The sequence below is a fragment of the Leptosomus discolor genome, chromosome 3 (assembly GCF_034619465.1).
Source record: "Leptosomus discolor isolate bLepDis1 chromosome 3, bLepDis1.hap2, whole genome shotgun sequence".
NCBI lineage: Eukaryota > Metazoa > Chordata > Aves > Leptosomiformes > Leptosomidae > Leptosomus > Leptosomus discolor.
In genome coordinates this window covers 46,614,799-46,639,872 of record NC_141393.1, presented here as the reverse complement: position 1 = coordinate 46,639,872, position 25,074 = coordinate 46,614,799, and the positions used below count along the sequence as shown (strand labels likewise).

General features: G+C 39.8%; 1 protein-coding gene across 1 annotated transcript in view; it reads left to right on the top strand.

Moving 5' to 3' along the window:
* The window catches only part of EXT2 (exostosin glycosyltransferase 2), a 79,393-nt gene extending 55,304 nt beyond the window's left edge, over positions 1–24,089 (top strand). Inside the window, exons 10-14 of the mRNA XM_086462041.1 lie at positions 7,902–8,068; positions 14,913–15,056; positions 15,587–15,715; positions 16,927–17,009; positions 23,206–24,089. Coding sequence (XP_086318167.1) covers positions 7,902–8,068; positions 14,913–15,056; positions 15,587–15,715; positions 16,927–17,009; positions 23,206–23,344 — 662 coding nt within the window. The 3' untranslated portion in view covers positions 23,345–24,089. The remainder of the gene's footprint in view (positions 1–7,901; positions 8,069–14,912; positions 15,057–15,586; positions 15,716–16,926; positions 17,010–23,205) is intronic.
* Positions 24,090–25,074: the final 985 nt, after the last annotated feature.

The following is a 25,074-nucleotide window of genomic DNA, read 5'->3' as shown; positions in this document are numbered from 1 at the left end:
CCCATATTCTATTTTGTTACATATAAGAGGAATTTTGTGCATTACTGTAGACCAATATAAACATTGTAATGTAAGTAGAGAGCACGTGTTTTGAACAGATAGTTCTAAGTCGAAGTAGTCGAAATGCCTGGATAGGCTGTTTCAGTCAGCCGTTATTGAAGGAATTCTGGTAATAAATAGATGTAACGTGGTTGATGTCATTTCTGACAGTTTTCTGAAACTTCAGGTTCCAGCTAAGTTCTGCCATTCAGTCTCTGAGACTGAAAAAGTACTTTTTAGGCTTCCATCATCCATGTTCAATTAATTGAATCCATACAGACTACTATAGACCAATTAGAATGAGCATCACATGAGAGATTTTATAAAAGATGAGGTAAGACAGTTGAGAGTGGTGTGTGGATTTCTGTGCAACTGCAGGTACGTACGGAGGAGCGTGTTTAGAGATGTTTTCTGCCAGTTTTTTATTGATCTTAGTCTACCTTGCACAACTTCTGGAAAGATTTTTCCTTTTTGTAGTTCCAAGTGGGTTTCATAGATGTTGTGGGAACTTTGAGCTTAATATGAACTAATACCTCATGCCAGGTTTTCCGTAGTCGTGAGATATTCCTAGCTGGTGTTACTGGGGAAGTAAAACAGGAAAAGCATGTTCGTATGAGTCATCAAACTGCCGTTATTTTAGCCAGTAAGTGGATCTTCTTTTAATTTTAATTTGTAATACTGCTCTTAATCCTGGCAAGCATTCAGTTCTTGCCGTCAAGAGTGTACACTGCATTTTCATTTGATACTACTTAGAGTGGGTGTCCCAAGAATACTGGTTAGCTCTGTACACCAGCTTCTGTACAGAGATTCTCACTTGCCCTAGGTTGAATGTTGAAACTGGAAAGGGTGATTAGTAACTACAGCAAGTATCTTCCTATATGAATACACTTCTGTCTGCTGACTAGATAGATAATAATGTGTCTGCTGCCAAAGGACCCCTTCAAATGCTTCCCAGTTTCTTAGAATCAAGGATACAGAGAATGATGCTATTTAACAACACGATAGTGCCATTTCTCTTTGAAAAGAGATAATACACTCTATAGAATTATTACTCTCTCTTATTTTTAATGATCCCTCTTTATGTATGAAGTAACAGTTCATTTGGAGCTGAGAAACAGGGCTAGATTTCAGACTAAGAATTCATTTTTATATATAAGCATTTTGCAAGCTTGTATTACTTATATTTTTATTACAAACACCTGCTGGCAAGCCTAGGGAGGTGTGGAAAGTGAAGGGTTTTTTGGTGCGAGAGGGTATTCCTTTAGGTTGTAATGAAGTTTCCTGTCGTGATTCTCCTCCTTTCTCTTCCTTGTCTTTCATGTAGTTCACTGGGAATTGTAGCTGAGAAATGTGTATTCAGAGGATGGGGGGTTTCGTTGCTCTCTTATGGTTCAGTGTTTTAAATGAGAGTGTAATTACATCACTTTTTTGATCCTGCAGTTTGTGGAAATCATCTTGAAATCATGCTTGAAAAATTTGCTATGAGATGCGGACTTGCAGGACTTAATGGTGGGATTGCGGGCTGGCCAGAAACACAGTCATGTATGTGGTTGTTAAGCCCATTAGAAGTGGAAGCTGCATTTGGCAGAGCTGGGAAACTGCCCATTTTCTATTTAGAAGACCACATGCTGTTTTCTATGGGCAGCTCCTGCAATCATTGTGTCAGTAATTCTAAATGGCACAAAGTGCCAAGAGTGCCCTGAGTCTTGTCACCAAGGAGCAAGTGTAAGTGTCTTCTCTCGTAATTGTTTCAGGGGGCTGGAGCACCTCCCCTGTGAGGACAGGCTGAGAGAGTTCGAGTTGTTCATCCTGGAGAAGAGAAGGCTTCGGGGAGACCTTAGAGCAGCCTTCCTGTGCTTAAAGGGGGCTACAAGAAAGGTGAGGAGGGACCCTTTATCAGGGAGCGTAGTGATAGGACAAGGGATAACGGTTTCAACCTGAAAGAGGGGAGATTTAGACAAAGTATCAGCAAGAAGTTCTTCCCTGTGAGGGTGGTGAGGCACTGAACAAGTTGCCCAGAGAAGCTGTGGCTGCCTCCTCCCTGGCAGTGTTCAAGACCAGGTTGGATGGGGCTTGGAGCAACCTGGTCTAGTGGGAGGTGTCCCTGCCCATGGCAGGGGGTTGGAACTGGATGGTCTTTAAGGTCCCTTCCAACCCAAACCATTCTGTGATTGTATGATTCTATTTCAGTACGACGTGCAATAGGAGGTACCTGTCATTCTCTTCAGAGTCTGTATATACATAGACGTTTATACACTCCAGAGAGCTTTTATTCATATTTTACCTCTGTCTTCCACTGCATCACAGAAAGTCCTCACTGGTTTTAAAAGTAGTAAGAATAATTCCCTGTCCAAACATGCGTTTTTACTTCTGTATGCTTAAAAGTTCTCATGCTGTCTTGTAAGACTTCATCTGCCTTCTTGTCTTGGACTTCTTTTATCTTTTATCTGTTAAATGATGCAGTGCCCTCTTACCTTAAGAACAAAGCATGTGCTTTTACATTGATTGTAATAAAGTCGTCTAAACTGAGAATTCCCTCCATACATTTTACTAGTGCTGAAGTTTCTCATAACTTTCCAAGCGGTATCTTGAAAATTCAGTGTGATGTTAAAGAAGTGGCAGACCCTGTCTCTGACTTCTCTTTAAGCCACATTCCTCCTACGTGTAAAAAAAGTACAACTATTCTTCTTTTGTTTATAAATATAGACAATTTTAACCTTCCTTATGGATTCCAAAAATTTGACTTCTGATGTAGCTGTTGTCTTTTTTTTAATTGACCATATATTTCTTTGGGAGTTCTTGCAGCAGGGCTGATTTTGAATGCTTGGATCTCTGAATGGAGCCTGCTGTCCTTTGTGATAGTCATTTTTGCCCAGGCCGCCAAAGTGCTTACCCAGATCTCATTGTGTCATGACATCTCCCATGCGCTTCCATCTCCGTAGGTACAGCAGCCTTCAGTATCAGATCAGCCTCTAGGTAGCAAGTAGTCCTACGCTTTCTTTCATTTTGCATGCTGCAGAGTAACTGGTACCCTAATGTCCTATTCAAAGTTTCTCCAAAATGCTGATATTTTCCGATTCATTAATTTAAGTCCAACCTCAGAAACTTTGTATTATATTTCTCAAAGCACAAATATTTTACAGTAACATACCTCCTTTTGAGAATGGGTTGTTTTGTGAGAGACTTTCCAAGACCTTAGTAAATCATGTGGATTTAACAGTATTTGCTGGCATCCGAGATGCATGCTGATTATATTTAGATTACGCTTTCATTTTTCATAGACTTTTCATTACTTTTTCTTCTGTTGCCATATTTTTATGCAAGTGGCATGTCTGTTAGTAAGCTATCAAACAGTTGATTTTCTGAAGAGCTAGAAGTTTAAAGCATCCATGCTTGCTTAATTTTCTGAATTATTATTTTTCAATCCTGGTGACTTTTCAATTTCAATTTTTGTTTCAGTGTATTCCTGCACTGAAATAAGATCTTTGTTGCAATTCAGTTGTCTCATAATGTGTGGAGACGTGTGAGGAAGAAAAGCTCGAATAAAACAGTACTTAACACGTATAAAATGTAAACTTTGTTGATACTTATAAATGCAAATTTACAAATGCATACATACATATGGCAATTCTGATAGCTATTGAAATTGTATTTTGGGGTTCTAGCAGGTTGCTTAAAGTTATTTGATATAAATACTAGGATTGTAATTGGATAATTATAGGCAATTAGCCTATACTTGTGTCTTGTATGGTAACCCCGTAAGGAAACAGTAAGTTGACTTGGGAGTCCTAATTTGCAATAAACAGTTCCAGTCGTTCACTGTTACTGACTCCTGAGGTTAGGATGACTAGTTAGATGAAAAGTTTGGAATTTCAGTGGTGTCCTACTGGAGTCATTTTTTCAGATTATGGTTCAAGCAGACAATTCCAAAGACCTTACAATGCTCAGAATAAAATGAGCTCATTGCACTATAATTGGAATCTATGGCTCTTGATCGTTTTGTTGTGGCCCCAAGGCACTTGCTATATCTCCCCAGCTGCTCCCTGACTGTGACTTCCATTGGAGCCCATCAGTAACATGGTTGAATCCTTCCAACTGATTGCTGATCAATATCACAAGCCATTCAAGTGGGCATTGATCTTTGGGCTGATACCTCTTGCCTTCTACTAGAAGGAAAAGAGGTGAGTAGCATGTCAAATACAGGCCATGGTCTGCAAGACCACCCAGATAAAGGTAGATTTTACAGTCACTTTTTCAGTCTCACAGGAATGTCCTCAGGGTAGGAAACCGGATACAAATTTTGCCAGTAAATATCATTCTGTATTTCTTCTCCTTTATTTTGGCCACCCATGTATGCCAATCCTTCTTTCTGAAATACAGCTCCAAGAAAAACTGACTTTTGAAGACTCTTACTGTGGTTTGAAAATACTGCTTTGTTTTCCCAGAGAAGTGGTGTTTGGACCCTGGTGTCTTTAAGCAGTGTGCAGCTCTGTGTTTTATTTGAGTGTTGTGTGATCTGTTGAATCTGAGAGGCCCAGTGGCAGTGAGGATGTGGACACTCATACCTGGGAGCAAGTTGGAATAAAGCAACTCCGTTTCTTCTCTGGTAGTAACTATCTTCCTAGTGCAACAGACTGATAGTGGAAAGAAGACAAAGCTGTCTTGGAAGCAGACCTGGTTCTGGATTATTATGAAATTGGAAGTGTGTGTGCATAATTGTATCATGTTATAACCCATTTATTTTTGGTGTTGTCTGTCATCCAGCATTCTTCAGATCCTTCTGCTGAGAACACTTCCAGAATTTGATTATATATTGTTGTTTACAAACTAAACCCGCTTTTACTTATGTTAGGATTTCTCTTATTTTGGCCCTTACAGTGGCTTTTTTCATTGTCACCCATTTTACCTTCCTCTTTTTATTCTCAAAACACACAAGCAAGAATCTTATTTCCTTGTGCTATTTTCTGAATTTCTGTATTCACTCCCTATGTCCTAGTAGTTTACATTCGTGCTTCCTATTCTCATCCCGATTGATCAATAATCTCACTGTTCATAGAGTTTGAGGGTGTGATAAGGTCGTCTGGGTTGACCTGTAAGTCATGAGTCATCACATTACCTTTCTTTTCAATACAGTGACTTCTAGCTTGAGTGCATATTCTATAATAATACCCAATCTTGTTGAAAGGCAAGATGGACAGAATCAGCTGCTGTCCTTGTTAGCTTCTTCCAGAAGTTAACCACTGTTACAATTAAAAATGTCTGCCTTATTTATACTTTGAATTTGCCTGGCTTCAGATTCCAGTCATTGGTTTTTGTTATGTCTTTCTCCAGTTGGTTGAAGACATGTGGCATTTTTCTTCCTTGTAGGTACTTGTGCATGTTAATCAAATCCACTTTTTGTTCCTTCTTTTAGTAAGATAAACAGATTGGTCTCCAAGTTTCACCACAAGGCATTTTCTCCTGCCCTCAAATAACTTATGTGGCTCTGTCCTGCATCATTTCCAGTGTTTTAACACGCTTTGAAAAATACGAACACCAGAATCAGACAGTATGTTTGTATGTCTGCATACAAGGAAAATTGCCCTCCACTCTCTCCCCATTTCTTACTACTTACCCATCTACATATGCAAAAATTGCATTAATCCATTTTGCCCCAACAGCTTGCTGAGAACTGGTGTCCACTCGGACCCCTTAATCCTCTTCAGCAGCTGCATTTAGGGAAAAAGTTGCCTTGGTCCTAGTGTTTAACTGTGTGTCAAGTTGTGTCTGTCTGATTTTTGTTCAAATGTGCTAGTTTACTAAGCAGTCCAGAGTGCTCTCTGTGGCCTTACTGTTCTCGCTGTTTTTCGTGTCTCCATGACTCTATTATGTCACTTGCAAATTGCACTGGCAATTTGTAGGTATTTCAGACCACTGGTGAAAATTTCAGAAGCTTCGGGCTCAGTGTCAGTTCATATAGACTCCACTTAGCACAGAGTAACAGAATGGCTAAGCTGGGAAGGGACCTCTGGAGATCATCCTGTCCCATCCCCGTGCTCAAGCAGGGTTACCTCAAGCAGGTTGCACAGGACCATCTCCAGAGAGCTTCTGGGTATCTCCAAGGATAGAGATTCCATCACCTCCCTGGGCAACCCGTGCCAGTGCTGGGTCACTCTCACAGTGCAAAAGTGTTTCCTCACTTTCAGATGTAACCTCCAGTGCTTCAGTTTGCACCCATTACCTCTGGTCCTGTCACTGGGTGCTGGTGAAGAGAGCCTGTCTCCATCTTCTTTACATCTTCCCTTCAGGTATTTGTATATATTCATGAGCCCTTCCCTGAGCCTTCTCTTCTCCAGGCTTCAACAGTCCCAGCTCTCTCAGCCTTTCCTCATAGGAGAGGTGCTCCAGTCCCTTCATCATCTACATAGCTCTCTGCTGGACTCTCTCCAGTCTGTCCGTGTCTCTCTTGTGCTGCAGGGCCCAGAACTGGACACAGTACTCGAGGTGTGGCCACACTAATGCTGAGTAGAGGGGAAGGATCCCCTCTCGCAAGGAGTATCCTTACACACATTTTCATTTGACACAGAGAACAACTTAGAAAATATCCGAGCAGTCACTTTGTGGTTGATTTAATGTAGTTTTGCTTATTTTTCTTATCACATACCGTTGTCATCCCCTCCATTTCACCAGTGTAAATCACCCAAGTGTTTATCTATCTACTGTTCACAAGGTACTTAGACTCAGCTTACAATGCTTTCTTGTCCCTCAAATTTTCATTAAAATATGTTGGTGTGAAAGCTGAAAGAAACCAACAAATCACATTTGTACTACTTTAGCTATTTATTTAGCTATTAATTAAACTACTTTTTGATTAATTGATGCTTTTGGGATGCATCATACTGTTATGACTACTGTTAAGCTTTGTGGTAGAAAATGTATATGGTTAAATATGTGTGTTTACAAGGAATGTTTAGTAATCAGTCCTTAGTTGTATTTCTTTTAGCTGGATGTTCTATACTTATGCCTGCAGTTACACTTTTCTGGGAATAGAATAGAATTTTGAAAATTTTTGAATATGTGGAAAAGCCTGCAGAAACTGACAAGGTGCTACGTGTTAAACACATAGCAAGAAATGGAAATCGAATCACATTGTAGAGTGAATTTGATCAAGTTTTGTATCTACAGGGGTTTTTTGTTGCTGGTTGAAGCATCATTTGACTTGTGAATTTTCATGACTGTGTACTCCAGTGCTCTATTCTACTTGTAAGGATGCTATAGGGCGCAAGTAGAATCCTTTTGCATTTATCTACCTTAAATTATCACTGTGACTTAGGACTTTGAGGATGAAAGAAATTACTCATACACAGGATCTACTCCTTAACTGTCAATAGCAATTAATGTTTTAAGTGTATGTAGATTTTTAATTGATATAATAAAATTTCTTTTTCTCAGCACCTGATAGAACTAACATTCTTTTTCAAATTATTTGCTGTCAGTGATTGTGTACTGCTGCTTCAAATTCTGTTAAATAGTTGCAGTTGAGTAAAATATCTTTTCTTGCTGTGTGTCCTAAATCAATACATACTATCACTGACTTGTGATTATTGCACGCTGCTGTTCTGGGCAAGCTATTGTCCATATAGCTGTCTGTGAAGCTCTTTGTAGAGAGCAAAAGAGGGAAATGTAGCTGAACTTCTCTTGCCTTCATATGCTTATGTGTTTGCCTAACTGCAAGTCAGGGATAAATTGGCCATTAAGAAGCTTTTTTTTTTTTTAAGATAAGAAGAAAAAATGAGTAAAGAGAAGCTAAGACAGATGTGCAGACTTGTTCAGAAGTAAAGTATAATGTTGAATTCTGTTTCTTTTGAATTTTTTTTCTCTAGATTCTCTCTGGCCAAAGATTCGTGTTCCCCTGAAAGTTGTTAGGACTGCAGAAAACAAACTTAGTAACCGCTTCTTCCCCTATGATGAGATTGAAACAGAAGCGGTATTGGCTATTGATGATGATATCATTATGCTAACCTCAGATGAACTCCAGTTTGGCTATGAGGTAAGAGAGTTAAGTTTTTCCTGTCTCTTAGGCATCCGCTTCAGCATTGCATGTGTATGTAAAGTGGAGGAATCACTGCACAGTCTGGTAATTCAGTATTGCATCTCTCTTTACCCTAACAGTTCAATGCTGACTGAAATGTTTTTACAGATAATTATTACTTTATGGAAAAAAACTGCCAGCTAACAGAAAATGTTCAGTAACTGGCACAGTAATGCCAAGAGACTCCAGAAAGTGTTGTGTAATTGGTGTAATGGAAGCAGTCTGGAGGCTGAATTGCATTCTTCTTAACGGTTTCCAACAGTTTTCAGACAAATCAGAAGTGCTGTCCGAGTTAGTGTGTGTTGATGGACAAGTTTCAGAGATTAAGTGTTGGGAACAGAGGAGGCCTCTTGAGGACATGCTGAAGTAAGGTGGAGTCAAATGAAAAGAGGAACTGAAGAATGTCAAGGAGGGGACACGTGTATCATATGCTTGAAATGGCAAAGCTTCAACTGCTGCTGTTGTGATGAGGGTATCAACAAAAAGAAAGTTTGTCCAAATCAGTTACCCGTGGCAGTACAAAGAGCTGACAGTCTTCCTAGGCGTTTGAGTTGTTTGTTAAAAAGTGCACTTACTTAAAGCAACCTTGTTATCTTCTTTCCAAAACTTTGGTTTGAATTAGTTATTTTTTGTCTTCCATTTGTGTTTGAGTATGACACAGACCATAGTCTGACACTGATGTTGCATGTGTGTGTTTGAGACAAATATGCTATATTTGTAAATAAATCAGAAACATTAGAAAATGTAATATCATGTTTTAAGACAGGTTTGAATCATTGAGTCACACCTGTACCTGCAATATCAGGAGCAAAACAACACTGGGCTTCATACATGAGAGCTAGAACACAAAACTGTTACCTAAATTGAGTGAAATAATGAAAACCACTTTTCTAAAGGGTAGAAAGCAAACTAAGTGTGATAGTTGTCTCATTTTTAACAATCTTAAGTGTAGCTGTTAACATGAGAAGATACTTTTTGAGAGATGTTGGAAGTACTTCTTTAATGTGAATGCATATGTGGTAAAATGCATGTCTGTCTCAAGTGAAAGAGACTGTTAGCAAGTAACGAGCTTTTGGACTCAAGAACTGACTTGTGGTAATGTAGGTACGCTGATGTAATAACAAAGATGTTAAGTAGTGGAGACGGAGGTTTAATCTATCATGTGTGTCTCCAGAAAGGAAATACTTCCCTTGCCAGGTTAAGAGTAACAGGTTAGTACATGAAGTGTGAAAGATGGAATGAAGAGAAGACAACTGAAGGAAGGGGTTTCTTGGCCACATACGCCTCCTCTATACTCCTTTGTCTCCACAGCATGTCTTAAGCACTGCACTGCAACAGCAGAGCAGTCCAATGTTGGCAGTTCTGCAAGCTGACTTACTTTCGTCCGTGTTGGTGCTTATAACTACTGGTTTAGGGGGTGAACTGATGGGATGAAAGATAGTGAATCCATAATGTGCATGCTGTGCAAATCCTGGCTCCTTTTGCAGTTTGATTTTTCATTTTCATTGAGCTGTCTCAAAGTAAATAAAAATAAGTTTTATAAAAACCTAAGTGCTGTGTAAGTAGTTCCAAATGAATCTCTGCTACTGGCAAAGCAGGCTTGCAGGGCTTCAAAGCAGAGATTCAAACGGCAGCTGAGTTTCAGCTGTGTCAGCCTGAAGTCGTCCGAAGTAGAACTGTGGTGCTCATGTGTCTGAAGCATTAATTTAAACACCCTCAATGGAGAATATCTGTAACTTCAAATATATTGAGCTTGGTCACTTAAGCAGGAAAGGGTTGTCCTCATGAAAAAAAAAAAAAAAAAAAAGTGAGGCAAAGGAAAGGTGATGTGAATTCCTCTGTAGTCAATGTGATTAGGTGGCAGTTGGGACTTGGAACTCATCATCCCCAGGTCTAACTGTTGGACTGTGCCAGCTAATTTATTTGCCTTCTGTGAACCATATGCATTGGTTGCAGGGACTATCTAAGTAACAGTCCTTATATTCAGTGTGTGAATGTAACTGTTTGGACATGAGATTGTTTAATCTGGCAGACTAAAAACTATTGCTTTTGCAGTCTTTTACATTTTACTATAAATCCTGTTCCTTTTTGATACTGGGAATTCAGCTTACTACTCAGCCACATCGATGGAAAATTAAAATGCCTTATTGAGCAGATAGTTGAGACAAACCCATGGGTAGTTTGAATCCTTGTATTTTGAGATTGTTTTGCCCCTGCCCCATAGAATAAATGAATAGAAATGTCTTTGAATACAGAAGCACAGTGGATTAATTTATAAATACACAATTCTCCTCATATAGAGGGTGGGTGATTTGGTTCCTACTCTGGCACAGAAATCAGGGTCTGAAGATTGATCTTTCCTGTCCCTGAGTGTCTGTGACTTGCTTGACAGGCCTGAGCTGGCTCCCAGATGTTTAAATTGTCCTCAGCCTATGATAATTTATTTATCTGTTTATGTGTGTTACCAGAAAAGTATCTCTCAAGCTCTTGACTCATTTGCAGGGGAATCCAGAGGGAACAGTAGCAGCATATAATGTTACTAGAAAGTTTTCTTTTAAAAGTATGTCTGCTTCTGCTTTGGTCATAAGAAGGGCTGGAAACGTGACATTCAGTAATTTTCTTTTCTCCTCCTGACATCCTTGAGACTTTACATTTAAACATGTGGCAAAACCCTCTCTGTCACAGACTTGTCTGAATGTATAGAGCAAGTCTAAAAAAACCAGGAAACTTTGATCTCTGTACACTTTCAGCCATAAAAAATTATAGTAACACTCAAAGTGTCAGACATTTTTTACTTGTTATAAGTGAGCTATTATGGTACAGTGATTTATGACATTGCATAAATCTATTGGAGCAAGCAGAAAAATAGTCCCTGTGTGCTGCTGTATTAAGGTAGCAGAAGAATACTCATGACATTCTGACTTTGAAAACAGTGTTTCTGTTAAGTTACATGATGAAATCATAGGTGTGACTTGGGGCACTGGAGAAAAAAAACCCTGTAAGGGCTGGACAACTTTTTCCCCACTTCCCGATCTTTGTTGTTCACAGGGGGAGTATCGGAGAGACCCAAGAAATGGAGAGAGTATCTAAATTGGGATTATTGCTCTGACTCCATGGCTTTTGTTCATAGAAAATACTGTTTGATGCATTTCTAAGTTTGTGTGTTTTCTGTTGGAAGCTTTTTGCCTTCTGCTAGTAGATAATCATACACTGTCTCAGAGCTGGTTTTCAGTGCTTCGTGTCTCTGGTATTCTTTGAAAAAAAAAATAATCAACACTCTGATGAATTGCATATTTCACTAGGCTAAAATCATCATAAAGTTTGAATGCCTTCTTTAGCAGAATTCTTCCATACTCATCTTGACTGTTAAAAGTTGGGTTTTTTCAATATTCCTTTGTAGGAGGAATAATACAACTCTGCTTACCAAAAGATTTATCCATGGGTAACTGATGGACATATTCAAAGCTTTTTTTCAAATCAAAGTTGTTTTACAAATTGTGTGCATGTGAAGCATCACTTATCTTTTAATGGGCTTTGTGTTTCCATTTAGCTTTGTGTTTTAGTAATAGCCCAAAGCCATCCTTTTGAGGACCAGGGGAGAATTAAGAGTGGATGGGGCTGTGGGAGGAGAGAAGGAATACTGATGGTTGGGTTTTCTTTCATTCGTAGAGAGTAGTCAGTGTTTCATTCTTATGTTGCCATGATAGCTGGCAATGATTTTTATTTTTCTGTTTATTAAATTTAAAATTTTTCTAGTTGTGATTACCAGTTCCTGAAGTTGCATGGGACTTAATATAGCCTAATAAATTTAATGCCTAAATGTTGGAGTATGTTCTGGAAAGGGAAGTGCTTCTCTGCCCTTCTAGCTACATGGGGAATGAGTTGTGGCAGCTGCTCTCATGGTACAGTGGAACAGCGCAGAGCAGTTAAGGCTAGGAGGCAGAAAGTCTGTGGAGAGGTATGACTGGAGGGTGTTTTAACTGCGCTGTTTATGTCACTTGAGGGACAACTTGGAAGCAAAGTTACTATTGTTTTCTCTTGGTGTCTCTTACAAGATTTTTAGTGCAACTACGAAGTCAGAACTTCCATTTGACTTTTCATCTGGGAGATGCTTCATCCAAAAATGTTTATCTTCAGGGTTGTCTAGTAGAGTCATTGGAATAGTGTTGTCCACAAAGAAGCATACCCCCTCCTCACTTGGCAATGTGTTTTTCCTTGGATGTGTCCCTTACCAATATTAAATCAGGCTGTCCTTCTTTAGTCTGAGAAAGCTAATAAGATAACTGGCTAAAATGGAATGTATTCCTAACAGACTAATAAATTATAGGCAACCATCAACCAAGAAAATGGATGGTAGTACAAAATAGAGAGTAGTATAAGAATCATTACTACTGTTTTTATTCTGAAAGCTTCCCTATAAGCAGTAGCGGTATATATTAATTTTGGCACAAAACATATGTATGGATTTGGGCAATGAGCTGGATGGAGCTCTTTGGAGCCTTTCCAGGAATTACCATTGAATGAGCTAGTGATGAACACTATTAAAAAGCCAAACTTTTCCACTGACTTTGATAGAATTACTTTAAAAAGAATCTTTGTTTAAGGTAACCACATTATTTTTTAGATGCATCAAACTGACAATTTCCAGAGGCCAGAATCAGGGTAGGGTTGAGCTTTACAGTGATACAAAGAAATCTGAGTAACATACGTTACAGTTGGCTTTTATTTTAGTCATTTGGACTCTTGAAGATGACACCAAGGGCAAAAACTCAAAGGGATATGAGACTGTGGTTCTGTGTCATGAGGGCACTGATGTCCCTTGGGAAGCAATAGCCAAGTTTAATCTTTCTTTCAGCTGCCTTTAATACAGATGCCATTCCCTCTACAAGAAATCTTAGCCCAGTATGGTGCAGATCTGTAGTGTTCTGTCAAATCCTTTGTTGAGCCTCAGTAGCTTATGTGGTGTTGCCTTCCAGCATCTGGGAGATGGGCATTTTAATAGTCAGGTTTTAAAAAAAACAATTACATCATTAATGTTTTTAGTCCTGGAGAGTGAGGAATAAAATTTTGGAAGAGGGAGTGGGCATACCTTTGGTTTTGTGTTCTTTATTAGTGTTTTTTACATCGTGTCAAAATAGGTATCTCAAGCCCTCACTGGCTTGCCTGACAAAAATCTGTATTTTGTTTAATTAGCTGATGGCACCAACTTATAACAACATCCTATGAATTCTCTTCCTTGAGTTCCAAATCATCTCTGCTTTCAAGAGCCTCTGTGTTAGAGCATTGTCCTGTCTGAGTACTATCCCAGTACTTGTGCCCTAGAACTGTCTAGGAAGATTGATTTCTGGATAAACTACAAGTTGGAGAGTCAGAAGATCTGGTTCCCATTCTTGTTTCCTCTATGATTTTTGGCAGGTTTCCTCATCTGTGCGTTTGAAATAACAACTGCTCTCATCATGGGATTCTGAAGCTATATTAACTGACAGCAATAAAATGTGTTGAGATGTATAGATGAAAAGGTATATAGTAATGCAAAATCACAGAAATATAGATATGGAAGCAGTAACTTAAAGCTGATTGTTTTATCATACTTTGACAAAATACTAGCATAGAGTCCTTGTAGTCCAGACCTCCCAACTGAAACATGCTGGCACAGAAAAAGTGCCCCAAGTGAACTGCTGGCGAGGTGAGTTTTGCAGGATGGTGGAATTCCAGAGAACAGTTTCTTTACTGCATATTCAACCACAGAGTTCTCTTGCCTTTTGTACAGAGAAAAAAGATGTACTATTGAAGTGATTGTTGGGGATTTATGAGCTATTTTGTTGTTGTTGTTGATCATGCATACCAAATGAAATTTGGGTATGTGTTTGTTTATACACTACCAACCTGAAACAGAAACTCTTGTGGCCTAACACTGTGTGTTGGACTCATATTCTTTCAACAAACCTAGCAGCTATTTGGATTAAAGGCCAAATTTTGAGTAGTTTGTCTGCAAATAATGCAGATAAATACTAATTTCATTGTTGATCAGCAAAGAGACAAACTATATTTGGCAAGCAAATAGCATTCAGACCCTTCTAAATAATTATTATCCTTTCTCCCTTTTTTCCTAATGCAAAAATTGTCCCATTATTTAATGTGGCCAGCAGTGTCGAGAACTGGGGTTGTGTTAATGATGCCCTTCTACTTGTTCTTGTCTACTGTGTTTGATCCTGTAGTCAGCTACAAAATAATGTATGGAGTGACAAGGATGGTAGCTTGATTGATTCCAGCTGTCTGGAACAAGTCAAGGGCAGAGAGGCCTTCCATGCAGCAGTAGATCCATCTAAGCACCCACTAAAGAATACCAGAAATATTAAAATATAAGCCTGTTTTAAGACTGTTCCTATCAAAGGAAGCAGGTTGGTTAGATCCAAAGCCAGCTGTGAAAGTAGTTAGGTTGTAGCCATATCTACTGAAGTTAATGTCAAAAGTTCCATTTTGATCATGCTTGGTTTTAGTTAGCATTAAAATCTTTTTGAGTAGTCGGTTGTATTTCTCTATGACAAGGAAACTGCTTTAGTGGCATTTTGCTCTGGGGTATAGCTTCCCTGAGTTGTAGGGTCCTTCCAAAGCAAGCTTGGGCTTTTTCGTACTTCTTCCAGGCAGCTTCTTAGTCCAAGAATCGGAACTGAGAAGAATGGATGTTGTCTTTGCACCACTGTAGCTCTACCATCTCAAACCAGATGTGTTGCATCCATATGTTTGCGTTTGCTCGCTGTGCAGGCCTGGTTAGCAGCGTGGCACATCTTTTTCTCTCCAGGTTTGGCGTGAGTTCCCTGACAGGTTGGTTGGATATCCAGGCCGCCTGCATCTTTGGGACCATGAGATGAACAAATGGAAATATGAATCAGAATGGACCAATGAAGTCTCAATGGTGCTCACTGGGGCAGCATTCTATCACAAGGTAATATAGTATATTAGTGTGTAACTTCAGCCTTTTTTAAAGAGCTGTATGTGTTTCTGTTGTGGTTATGTGAGTGTCTTGTGGTGCCATGATTATGTTTTCTACAACATAGAACAGATTGCAGACTTTCCCTAAGCCTCTTTTAGTTGCTGTGAAAACACCTGATTTGTCTCTGCCTGTGAGATAAAACCCTTGCCTTCATGAACTTACAGAATAACTCTTGCCAGTTTGCATGACCTGTAGCTGCATAGCAAATTTTGTAGTGAATGTAGTTTTGTAGCTAGCAGTTCAAGAAAACAAAACTGATTCTAATGAAATCTGTGTGCTGGTCAGGAAAGGAGTAACTATGCAATTAAGCACCCAAAATGATTTTCTATCTGCTAAAGTAGTCCTTGGCTGAAGGCAGTGTCACAGTTTGCCCTTAATCCATCCTTAATTACCTGCTATTCAGTGACTGAAAGATTTAGAGTCTTATAGTTACTGCATCTGTATTTAAAATTACCTTCTCTCTCGCTCCCTCTGTCCTGCAGTATTTCAACTATCTTTACACCTACAAAATGCCTGGAGACATCAAGAATTGGGTGGATGCTCATATGAATTGTGAAGATATTGCCATGAATTTTCTAGTGGCAAATGTCACTGGCAAATCAGTCATTAAGGTGGGACTTTTCTGCAGTTTAGCTTCACAAAGTTTAAAACATGATGTACATACTCATACAAATTTATCTACTAGATAAATATCTACTAGGCTTCAATATAGTACTTAATCTTCCCTTTTCTCTCATTTACCCTGGTATGGTGTCTTGTTCTCCTTCCATGGTAGAAAACCCCTTTTAGTAAAACTTTTATGCTAACGGGAACAGAGACTTGTTTTTCACTAGTTGTTTCTGATGGTTATTTTAGCCGTGTAGATGAGGTATAAAAAAAGGTAATTTAAATGATAGCTATATATATGTGTGTGTATATATACACACCCACATACAAATATTTTAACTTATTTGAGATCACTAGAGGAAAGAAATTGACAACTGTCCACAGCTCACTCTGTCATGGCCTGGTAACAGCTGATTTATAGGAATGTTAATTGCAAGAATGTTAATTGCAAGATCAGCTTTAAATGAACTTTTTATCCCTGAATTAATTTCCTGACATGTTTCGACACGTTTTCAGGTCTGGACATTCACTCTGTACATTCATTTCAAAGTGTGTCAACTTGGAATGAGATTTAGAGGCCACCAGGCATTCCTTCAATTAGCAGGGTCCGTTTTCCCATCTGTCCATCATCATTTACTGGGACTGGTGGCTGCGTTTCCTAGAAAAGTCTTTAGAAGATAAAGTGTGTGTTTTTGCTGAAAAAGATTTTGAGCTGTATGAGGGCACAGCAGAGAAATTTGGCACCTCTGTGCGATTCGGAGAGTCTTGCAGAGTTTGCCAGTCAGCTGTTAACTGGAGTGAGCAAAAGAGCGTCTGTTGGATTGATGTTACGGTGAAGTATGGGAAGCTATATTTCATCGCTGTTATGGCTGCAAGAACAAATGGTGTTTATACAGGGACCTTGGCAGTGAGAAAACAGTCATTAAACAGGAATTAAGGAGCTTGTCATCGCCACTTCTTTTCAGTTACAGAAGCAAAAAACCCTCCAAGCTGGTTTTATTGGGCCCCTGTGAATTTTGCAGTCAGCCGGGCCAGATGGAGCTGAATGGAGGAATGGAGTGGCTTTTTTTTTTTTTTTTTTTACCCCCCCCCCCCTTTTTTGAGACAGCTCAGCTTACACTGCAGGCATGCTCAGAGGTATTGCGCTGCTCTCTGTGAAAGGAGATTAATGTCCCTTCTGTTGATATTTGATGATATCTGGCATACCTTTCTGCAGGTGACACCACGAAAGAAGTTCAAATGTCCAGAATGCACAGCAATTGATGGCTTATCACTGGACCAGACACACATGGTGGAAAGGTGAGTGACCACCCTTTATTCTTCTGATTGCTTCATTCTCATCCCTAGAATCTTATCCTATGTCTCATTAAATTAGAATCAAAAATGCTCACTGATTGTATTTCGGTAAATTACTGATTTTGGAAGAATGTCACATGGGTTTGATCAGCATAAGCCATTCCTGCAGCGGATGATGTGACACCGAAAAGTGGACTACTGCAAGAGAGGACTTTAGAAGGACACAATTTTTAGCAGCTTTGCTGTGAAGTGTGTAGGACACAGATGAAATTCAGGTTGTTGGCAGTACTTTCGGTAATACCACATTTCTGTTTTACCGGGGAACATCAACTGTAATGAGTATGAGATTTATTTTTTTAAAACCAGACAGTTGCTAGCTTACCAAAGAGTAAGTTACAAGGATGTAAATTATTAATAATGTTATTTGAATTAATTTTTGTACGTTTCTTTGCTCCAAAGATTGCGAAGCACGTTGCTGAAAGGCATTTGCCTGCACAATTGCATGTCACATTTTTTAACAATGGCAGCATTATTATATTTTTGTGAGAATTTAAATTTGAAATCTATTTGGAAAGGCAGTGAATGTTCAGAGTGAAATACTGAAAGTTGGTGAGTATAAGAGTTGCATTCCCTGCTTTACAGTAAAATGGCTTCCCAGCCTTGACCAAGACACTAAGCTTCCCTCTGCCTTGGCTTCTGAATGTGTAAAATAAGGGAAATTGCTTCACTTTTCTACAAAACTATTCAACACCCATGTTTGAGAAGGGTTATCTGACAATAAATGTACATATTAATTATTTGGTGGAATTAACCTGAGATCTAGGACTGATAAAGTCATTTCACCTTGGGCTTCCTGGGCTGTTGCGTCTCTCCTGCAAACTTTGGGAAAAATTATTTGCAGCCTTAGAATTGATGGAGTAGGTAAGCAGGGGTAGCCGTAATGCTGGAAGAGACCACCAGAAGAGGTGATAAAATAAAGAAAATCTGACCTGCATTTAAAATAGTCCATTTCAGATTTGCATTGAGAGACAAACATGGTTATTTTACCAGCTATCATCTTAACAGTGAGCTTTTTTCTGTCCTTACCTGCAGTGCTCAGCACATTTAAAGTGTTGTATCCATTTACTGGCCTTTAACAATGTAAGTAATATTTATGTGTTGTGATACATGCAGTGAACTATTGCAAAACTGGTTGGTAGGCTGGGGTCTTATTTACAAGAAGAGTGCGTGCATGTGTCTGTTTGATGTGTAAACACACGTTACACAATGCACATAAACACATACATAGTTTGGCTGATGGATTATTAACCAAGTATCGTGCCAGGTATTGAAGAGCATAACCTGCCAAGGTTAGTGACAAAGTGTTTAGGCTGGATGTATAATAAGGCTGGATTAAAAAACAGGAGTATGCAAGTCAGAAGCAAAATGTACACCATTAAGATGGTAAAAATTACTCTGCAGAAGACTTCTTAAGGAAGGGCCTGGAAGCTTTGTAGCTGAAGGGGAAGCACAAGAGGTTGTCCTGTGTCTAGCAATTCTGCACTGGCTTACACGATGGACTACCTGAAGCCAGTTGAGCTTTCCTATGATCATACTAGTAGCATTACAACAGCACATAGGAATTTTGGTTATTAACTAGGTTCTCATTAAGGTAAACACTATAAAAACAGAAGATGAAAAAGCGCTTTTTACTCTGAAGTGCATTATGATGCAGGGTAAAGGTCGTATTTCCATGTCTATAGCTATTCTTATATCCTCAGAGTAAAGTATCATTGACAGTTTATTGAGAACATGTTTAAACTGTTGCTTTGCATCTCTGTAGTTTCCTACACCAGAGATAACTGGGTTGTGGGGAATGTTAAGACTGACTGCAAATCCACATACTTTTATTTGCCCAGCTGAAGGAGTACATGCTGGGTTAGAGTATGAGTGCAGGAGAAAATCTGAGGGGATATACAGTTTGGGTGTATTCAGGCTTCATTTTGAAGATCATTCATATCATACTGAAACTGCATGCTATACCTAATACCTTCTTGCCCTGTATTATTATCTACCTTCAATATAAGGGAGTTACTGGAAAATCTGAAAGGGTTTCTTTTTCTTGAATCTGCTAAGCTAGCTATTCATTTTAAGTGTATAATAAATGATAGCAACTCCTAGAGCAAATTTTCCTAACTTAGCAGAGAGTAAGGCTGTTATGGCTTGTGTGTGTGTGTGTGTATATATATATATATAGATATAGATATATATACACTTGCTATTTTCAGGGCAAGGAGAGAAGCTGACTGGAAAAAGCACATGCATTAGGGAATCCTTGTTGTATTATAAAAGAATAACTTTGTACAGATAACTTTACAGTGTTGGGTACCAAAACCAATATCTGGGGTATCAGGCAAAAAGCCATTTATCAGCTTTACTTGCAGCTTCCCAAAGTGCCTGACTCCTCATTTTTCAGCATTCAGAAATAGCGAGAAGGTAGTCTGAGCTAATTACTTGCCTGAATATCGAGGGATCAGCCTACTCTTTGTAAAACAGTTTATCAGGGTTGTCATGGGCATGCACAGTATTTGGTGTTAGGTTTCTGGTTCAGAAATAGCAGAGAGATGCCCAGCAACTGCCCGATGATTGTTTTGTAAGCGTAAAAGGTTTGAGAAGTCAGTTCCATTGGGCCTTTTGACGCTTTCAGCAGAGACACTTTCAGAAAGGTGGTACAGTTGAACTCTTATTAAGAGATTCTTTTTGACCAATACTGAAGGATATTTACAGCGAATCATGGGAAAGCCAACACTGCTGTTCCTCCTGCTGTGTAATTTCTCCAAGATGACTAATTCTCTGTCATTAAAATACATCAACTAAAAGAAATCTTTGAACCAAGAATCCCCTTCTTGCCTTAGGTTAGCCTTTATATCAGGTCACAGAAGAAGCTGTAGGAGGATCTCATAATCCCTGTATTTATAGGTGCCATTTAAGTAGCAGCAAGTTTTCTGCCTTTAGCATCTTTGCATCTGGCTCTCAAAAATGGCAAACTGTAAAATGCAGCCTAGAGGGCAGCTGCCTGGTCAGTAAATAGAACAAAGGGCTGAGCTGCTTCTGCAGCAACGTTAACAGCAGCATCTTATTTAGGATGTGTATTTGTTAGAGTGGAACTAGGAAGCCATCCCCTTAAGAGGAAAACTGACCAGGTAACAGTTAGCCAAAGGCTGCAGGTGGAGAGTTAACCTGCCAAAAAGTATTTGGGTTATAAAGGAGAGGAAACTTATTAAGAGAGACCTTATCAGACACCAAGTTCACCCAGTCTGCCAGGGGCAACAGGGCTCTGCATTTCTGAGTTCATGCAGTCTTAGTTCCTTGTTGAGCACAACTGCATGTTGTCAGCAGAGCAAGGTAAAAAAAGAATAGTTCTTGGAAGCAAACATGCCTCTGTTAGTATGAATTTGCAAAATCAACACGGCCAGGAAAAACACCTTCCCTCCATGTTAAGGTGACATGTTACATTCTTTTGGCTACCTAGCTTTGAATGTTTAATGTTCTAGATATCCTTTTTGGTTTATATTGTCCAAAAGTGGCAAAGGCTTTTGGAATTCAAAGGATGTAGTTCAGTGCAGGAGATGAAATTTTTCAAAAGAGGCAATTTTCCTTTGAACATTTTGGTGTGTGTGCCATTTCCTTTGTCTAAAAAAGCCTATTTCTGATCTTTGAATGTGTTATTTCCCGAGGACTAACTAACTTGATTCAGCCAGAGTGATTAGAATGTATTGATTTTTCCATTTTCCATTTTTTCGTTTCTTTAACAATGAAGTGGTTTCTTGGTGGTTAAAGATGTTGTACTTGTGTGCTTGAATGGTCTTGCCACCAGAATAAGTTTGGCTGTAGAAGGATTCCATCATGATATTTTCTCCTAAGACCTCATCTTTGATTGGGGAGTATAACCTCTGGAGGGAAGAGGTCATTTTTGTCTCCACTATCCATTTAGTTTTGTCTTTCGCTCTGAGGGTGCTGCTTAGTTCCGGTTGTGACAATGGCTGGTCTGATGTGGACACCTGCCGGCCAGGCAACAGGCTGAGATAACTAATTCATTTCACACCGGCCACCAAGCAGCTGTTACATTACAATGTCTTTCAGTCATTACTGGCAGAGGCAGGATTTGAACCAGTAGACTAGAAGTATTCTTGTATTCCAGAACCAGTAAGGGCCAGCAGCTGTGCAGACTTCTCACATGCACATCTCCCAGTGCATCTACCTCCTCGCCTGTGAAGTTTGTGGTTTTCCTGCCATGAGACTTCTTACAGTAAGCCATGTTTCTTAGAAGCTGCAGATGATTTGGAAGTCTGACCTTACCTTAAACACATCTGATTTTCAGTTATCTCACATTGGGCATCTCGTGGAGGCAACAGGAACTACACAGTGTTCCTGGAGAAAACACTCGGCTCCTGCTTCCTGTGTCAATGTAACCTTCCTGTGCCCAGGGCCCAAAGCTCACCCTCCCGATGGTTCACCTTGTTCCTGCAGACTTTGAACAGCTACTTGGGTCTCTTCACTTCAGTCCTGACTGATGGCTCCTTTACTGTTTCAGATCTGTGCTACCCTGGAGCAAATAGTGCTTACATCAGGTTTAGAGGTTGCCTCCCACTGCAGTTTCCTCCTACACTCTGAATTCTTTTTCATTTGTTTCCTAGTCCAAAACTAGGAGGTAGGAAGAAGTATGAGGGGGTGGGAAGGTATCAGAAAGTGAAATAACCGCATTTACCTGTGTAAATATTTTATTCAAGTATCGCCCTATATGAGGTAGTTTTCTGACACTTTTCTCAGGCCGAAGAATGGCCTGAAACCTGACCATTATGGCTTGAAACAGCTATGTAGAGAGCATAGTGCTTTAACAACCTGGGCTTTGTGTTTTCCAGTCATTTACTCCAGTTGAGGAGGGAGCCGTGGGATGGCTCAGAGGCTGAGGAATTAATTTTGAAAACCAGTCTTGCTGTCCCATTTACTTCAAAAGAGTGTTTGGGGCAGTGTTGAGCAGTCCCCATCACAAAACTGTCACATTCAGTTGGTGTGATTGACCGGGTCTGTTGAGGAAAATTATCCTGGAGCCGCAGTGACCCCCTAACCCTTCGAAGGGGTTGGGAGAGGGTGCAGTGGTTGGAGAGTGAGAGACCTGCTCTGGGATCGCCTGCAGCACGTCAGCCTCTGTAGCTGAGTCAAAGTCCTCGTTTCTTTTTTATTTTCCCTTTTGAACGGCAAAAGAAATGTGACCTGTTTTCTTGTAGCTGTGTCTGTTATGCTGTGTGTTGGGGACTGTTGTCGTGATTCTCAGTGTCTGAAGCTCTTAAAAGCTGTTTTAGATGGTACGCAGCGAATGTTAGCTGAGCATGGGCTGAGGTGAGATGAGCCAAGTTTTCCCTGCCTTGCTTCCACAGGTATTGTGCCTTTCAGTGAAAGAGTTAAAGGAGCGATGTAAGGTTAAACATCTGTTTGCTTGTTTTTTGAAGCACGTGGCTATTCCCTTCGACAGCATTACTGACACCTGAGATTATTAAAACTGAAAGAGTCATCAATGATCCAGTCTTTTTGGGGCTAATGTGATGCCTTACTGCTCAATATCTCTTTATTTAGACAAGGAAAATAAGCTAGTTGGTTTCATTTTATAGTTTTAATTCAGCTTCGCTTTTAAGTTACAGTACAATCAGTACTGCCTATACACTGAGGCGTGTTTATTTTTGTGGGAAAAGATGGACCTTCTGAAGAAGCGTGAAAAAACCCAAACTTTTTTTTTTTTAAAACTCCATTTTCACAAAGGCTTGGTTTTTGCAAAACCTTTGTTATGAGCTAAATTGACCCAACAGTGGCCCTTTAAGAGACATGTTGGCAGTTAATCTGTTCTGGTTTACAGCATGTACATTGCTTTAAGAATGACTGGAATTCTAGGGGGAGGGCGAAGGGAAGCTTTGACCTCCATGTGCACATGTGCTGCTGCCAGCATCCCCTTGCTTGTCTCTGCGATTAAATGGATAAATCAAAGAACACCAGCTTCTTTTCAGTTCTCTCTTCTGTGAGGCTCTCTTTTTATTTATTAGTAGCCAGCATGGCTGAAATACTTCCAAGCACAAGAGGGAAGATTTCTACCAGTTATGTTGGTGTGGGAGCTGGTAGCTAACCCGGTTGTTGGGGTTCTTAATTACACTGCTTTCCCTTTCACCAGATCTGAATGCATCAATAAGTTTGCCTCTGTCTTTGGGACCATGCCTCTAAAAGTGGTGGAGCACCGTGCTGACCCTGTCCTGTACAAAGATGACTTTCCTGAGAAACTGAAGAGCTTTCCCAATATCGGCAGCTTGTAAAGGCAGCTGTGAGACAAACCTGAGAGTGATGAAAACGACAGCTGAGAAGGTGCTATGAGGAATATAAGGCCCTGAGGAATAAAATCGCTAGAGAGAGAGTTACATCTGAGGGAGACGGGTATTAATGTTGTGTTCTGGTATGTTGTCCTCCCTTTGCATTGCATAAAGATGTAACAGAAAGCTGAACAACTGCTTCTCCACTGCTCACAGAGGATTGAATCAATTCATGGGTCCTCCCAGTGATGTCAAACACATGTTTATCTCCAAAGGAGGCTGTGCACCTGAAAGAATAAAACAGTCTCGCTCTCTGTGGTCTGACTGGCATGACTGACCTCTTCTATCGAATGTGCTGCAGATCTCTGGTTTGTAAGAATCCATCCGTTCGAAGCAACTGTCTGCAACGTGTAGCTTCTCTCTTTTGGGAGGAACTTACTGCCTGTGTGGTTGGTGGGCCTCTGTCTTTTGAGCTTAATTGTTGGCTTGAGTAGCTGTGTAATAAACATTTTCTTCTGCGTAGTGACACAAATGTTTATTTTTTTTACATCAGCAACAAAAACCTGTGTGTAGTCACATGGTTTAAAGGGCAAAGCATTTTGTGTTACTTACGTTATTTTGACACCAATTGAGACACACGGCAGCTGGGAGGATGGTCCCCTTCAAGGCAGAGACCTGCAGAACAGAACTCCAACTGCTGTGCCTCTTCTTGCTGCATAAACCTCAGGTTTTCTGCTGCATCTGTGAAAGAAACTGTGACTGTATGTTAGAACTAATTGTATTATACATAAAAGGATGTCTCAGTCGTCTTACGTTTTTATTTTCATTATCAAAACATCAGTCAAGTTACTGTTTTACGTTGTAGCCATGCACAGGGACAACAGCTATGAAGTAAGGTTTTCACATCTGAATCCTCTTCAGCAACCAAAGTGTTGTAGTATTGGTTTGTAGAACACTTAAATTTACAGAAATTCCCAGTTACAGCTTCAGCGTGCAGGGATATGTGTATGTACAACACTATTATAAATGCACACTTACAAACTCCTGTGAATTACCATTGTTGGTAAAACTGTTGGGTCTTTGCTTGTAATTTAAGGAGCCCATTGCCACAGGCTGCCATTGAAAAGTACAGCTTAGGCTTTTGGAGAAGCTTTATATTTATTGTGAGCATTGGAATTGTTTCTCAATACTGAAATTAACCTGAATTAGAAGACAATGTAACAAAATTAGAAACAAAATTGCCTGGACTGTTACGCTTGCGCTTTGATGTGTGTCCCAAGTTGTGCCAAGAAAGGAATCTCTTTTCCAGCTCCACTGATAAAAATGTTTTTTACCAGATAAAGGTGATTTCACTGTCTTTTGAAACCTCATTGATGCCAGTTAGACATCCTACTCCATGGGCTGTTTTTCTGTTACACTGCAAGCAACCTTATTCCTCAGATTTTGCCAAACCCCAAACAATAGGACAAGTGTTAGGCATCACAGTTCACCCCCTCTCCTAAGCTGGATACGCAGCAATGACAGAAACCAAATGAAAGTCAGGCTAGAAACAGGAAACATCTGCTCCTATTTGTCTCACCCCCACTAAGACTTATCTTATTGCCCAGTGCAGTGGATGTGCTGTGAATGAAAATCATACTGGAACAATAGCTCTGAGGGGGATGCTTCACTTCATAACTCCTCTGGGATATGCCTGTAAACTATCATCCAATTCTCTGGGAACGTTTAATTACTAG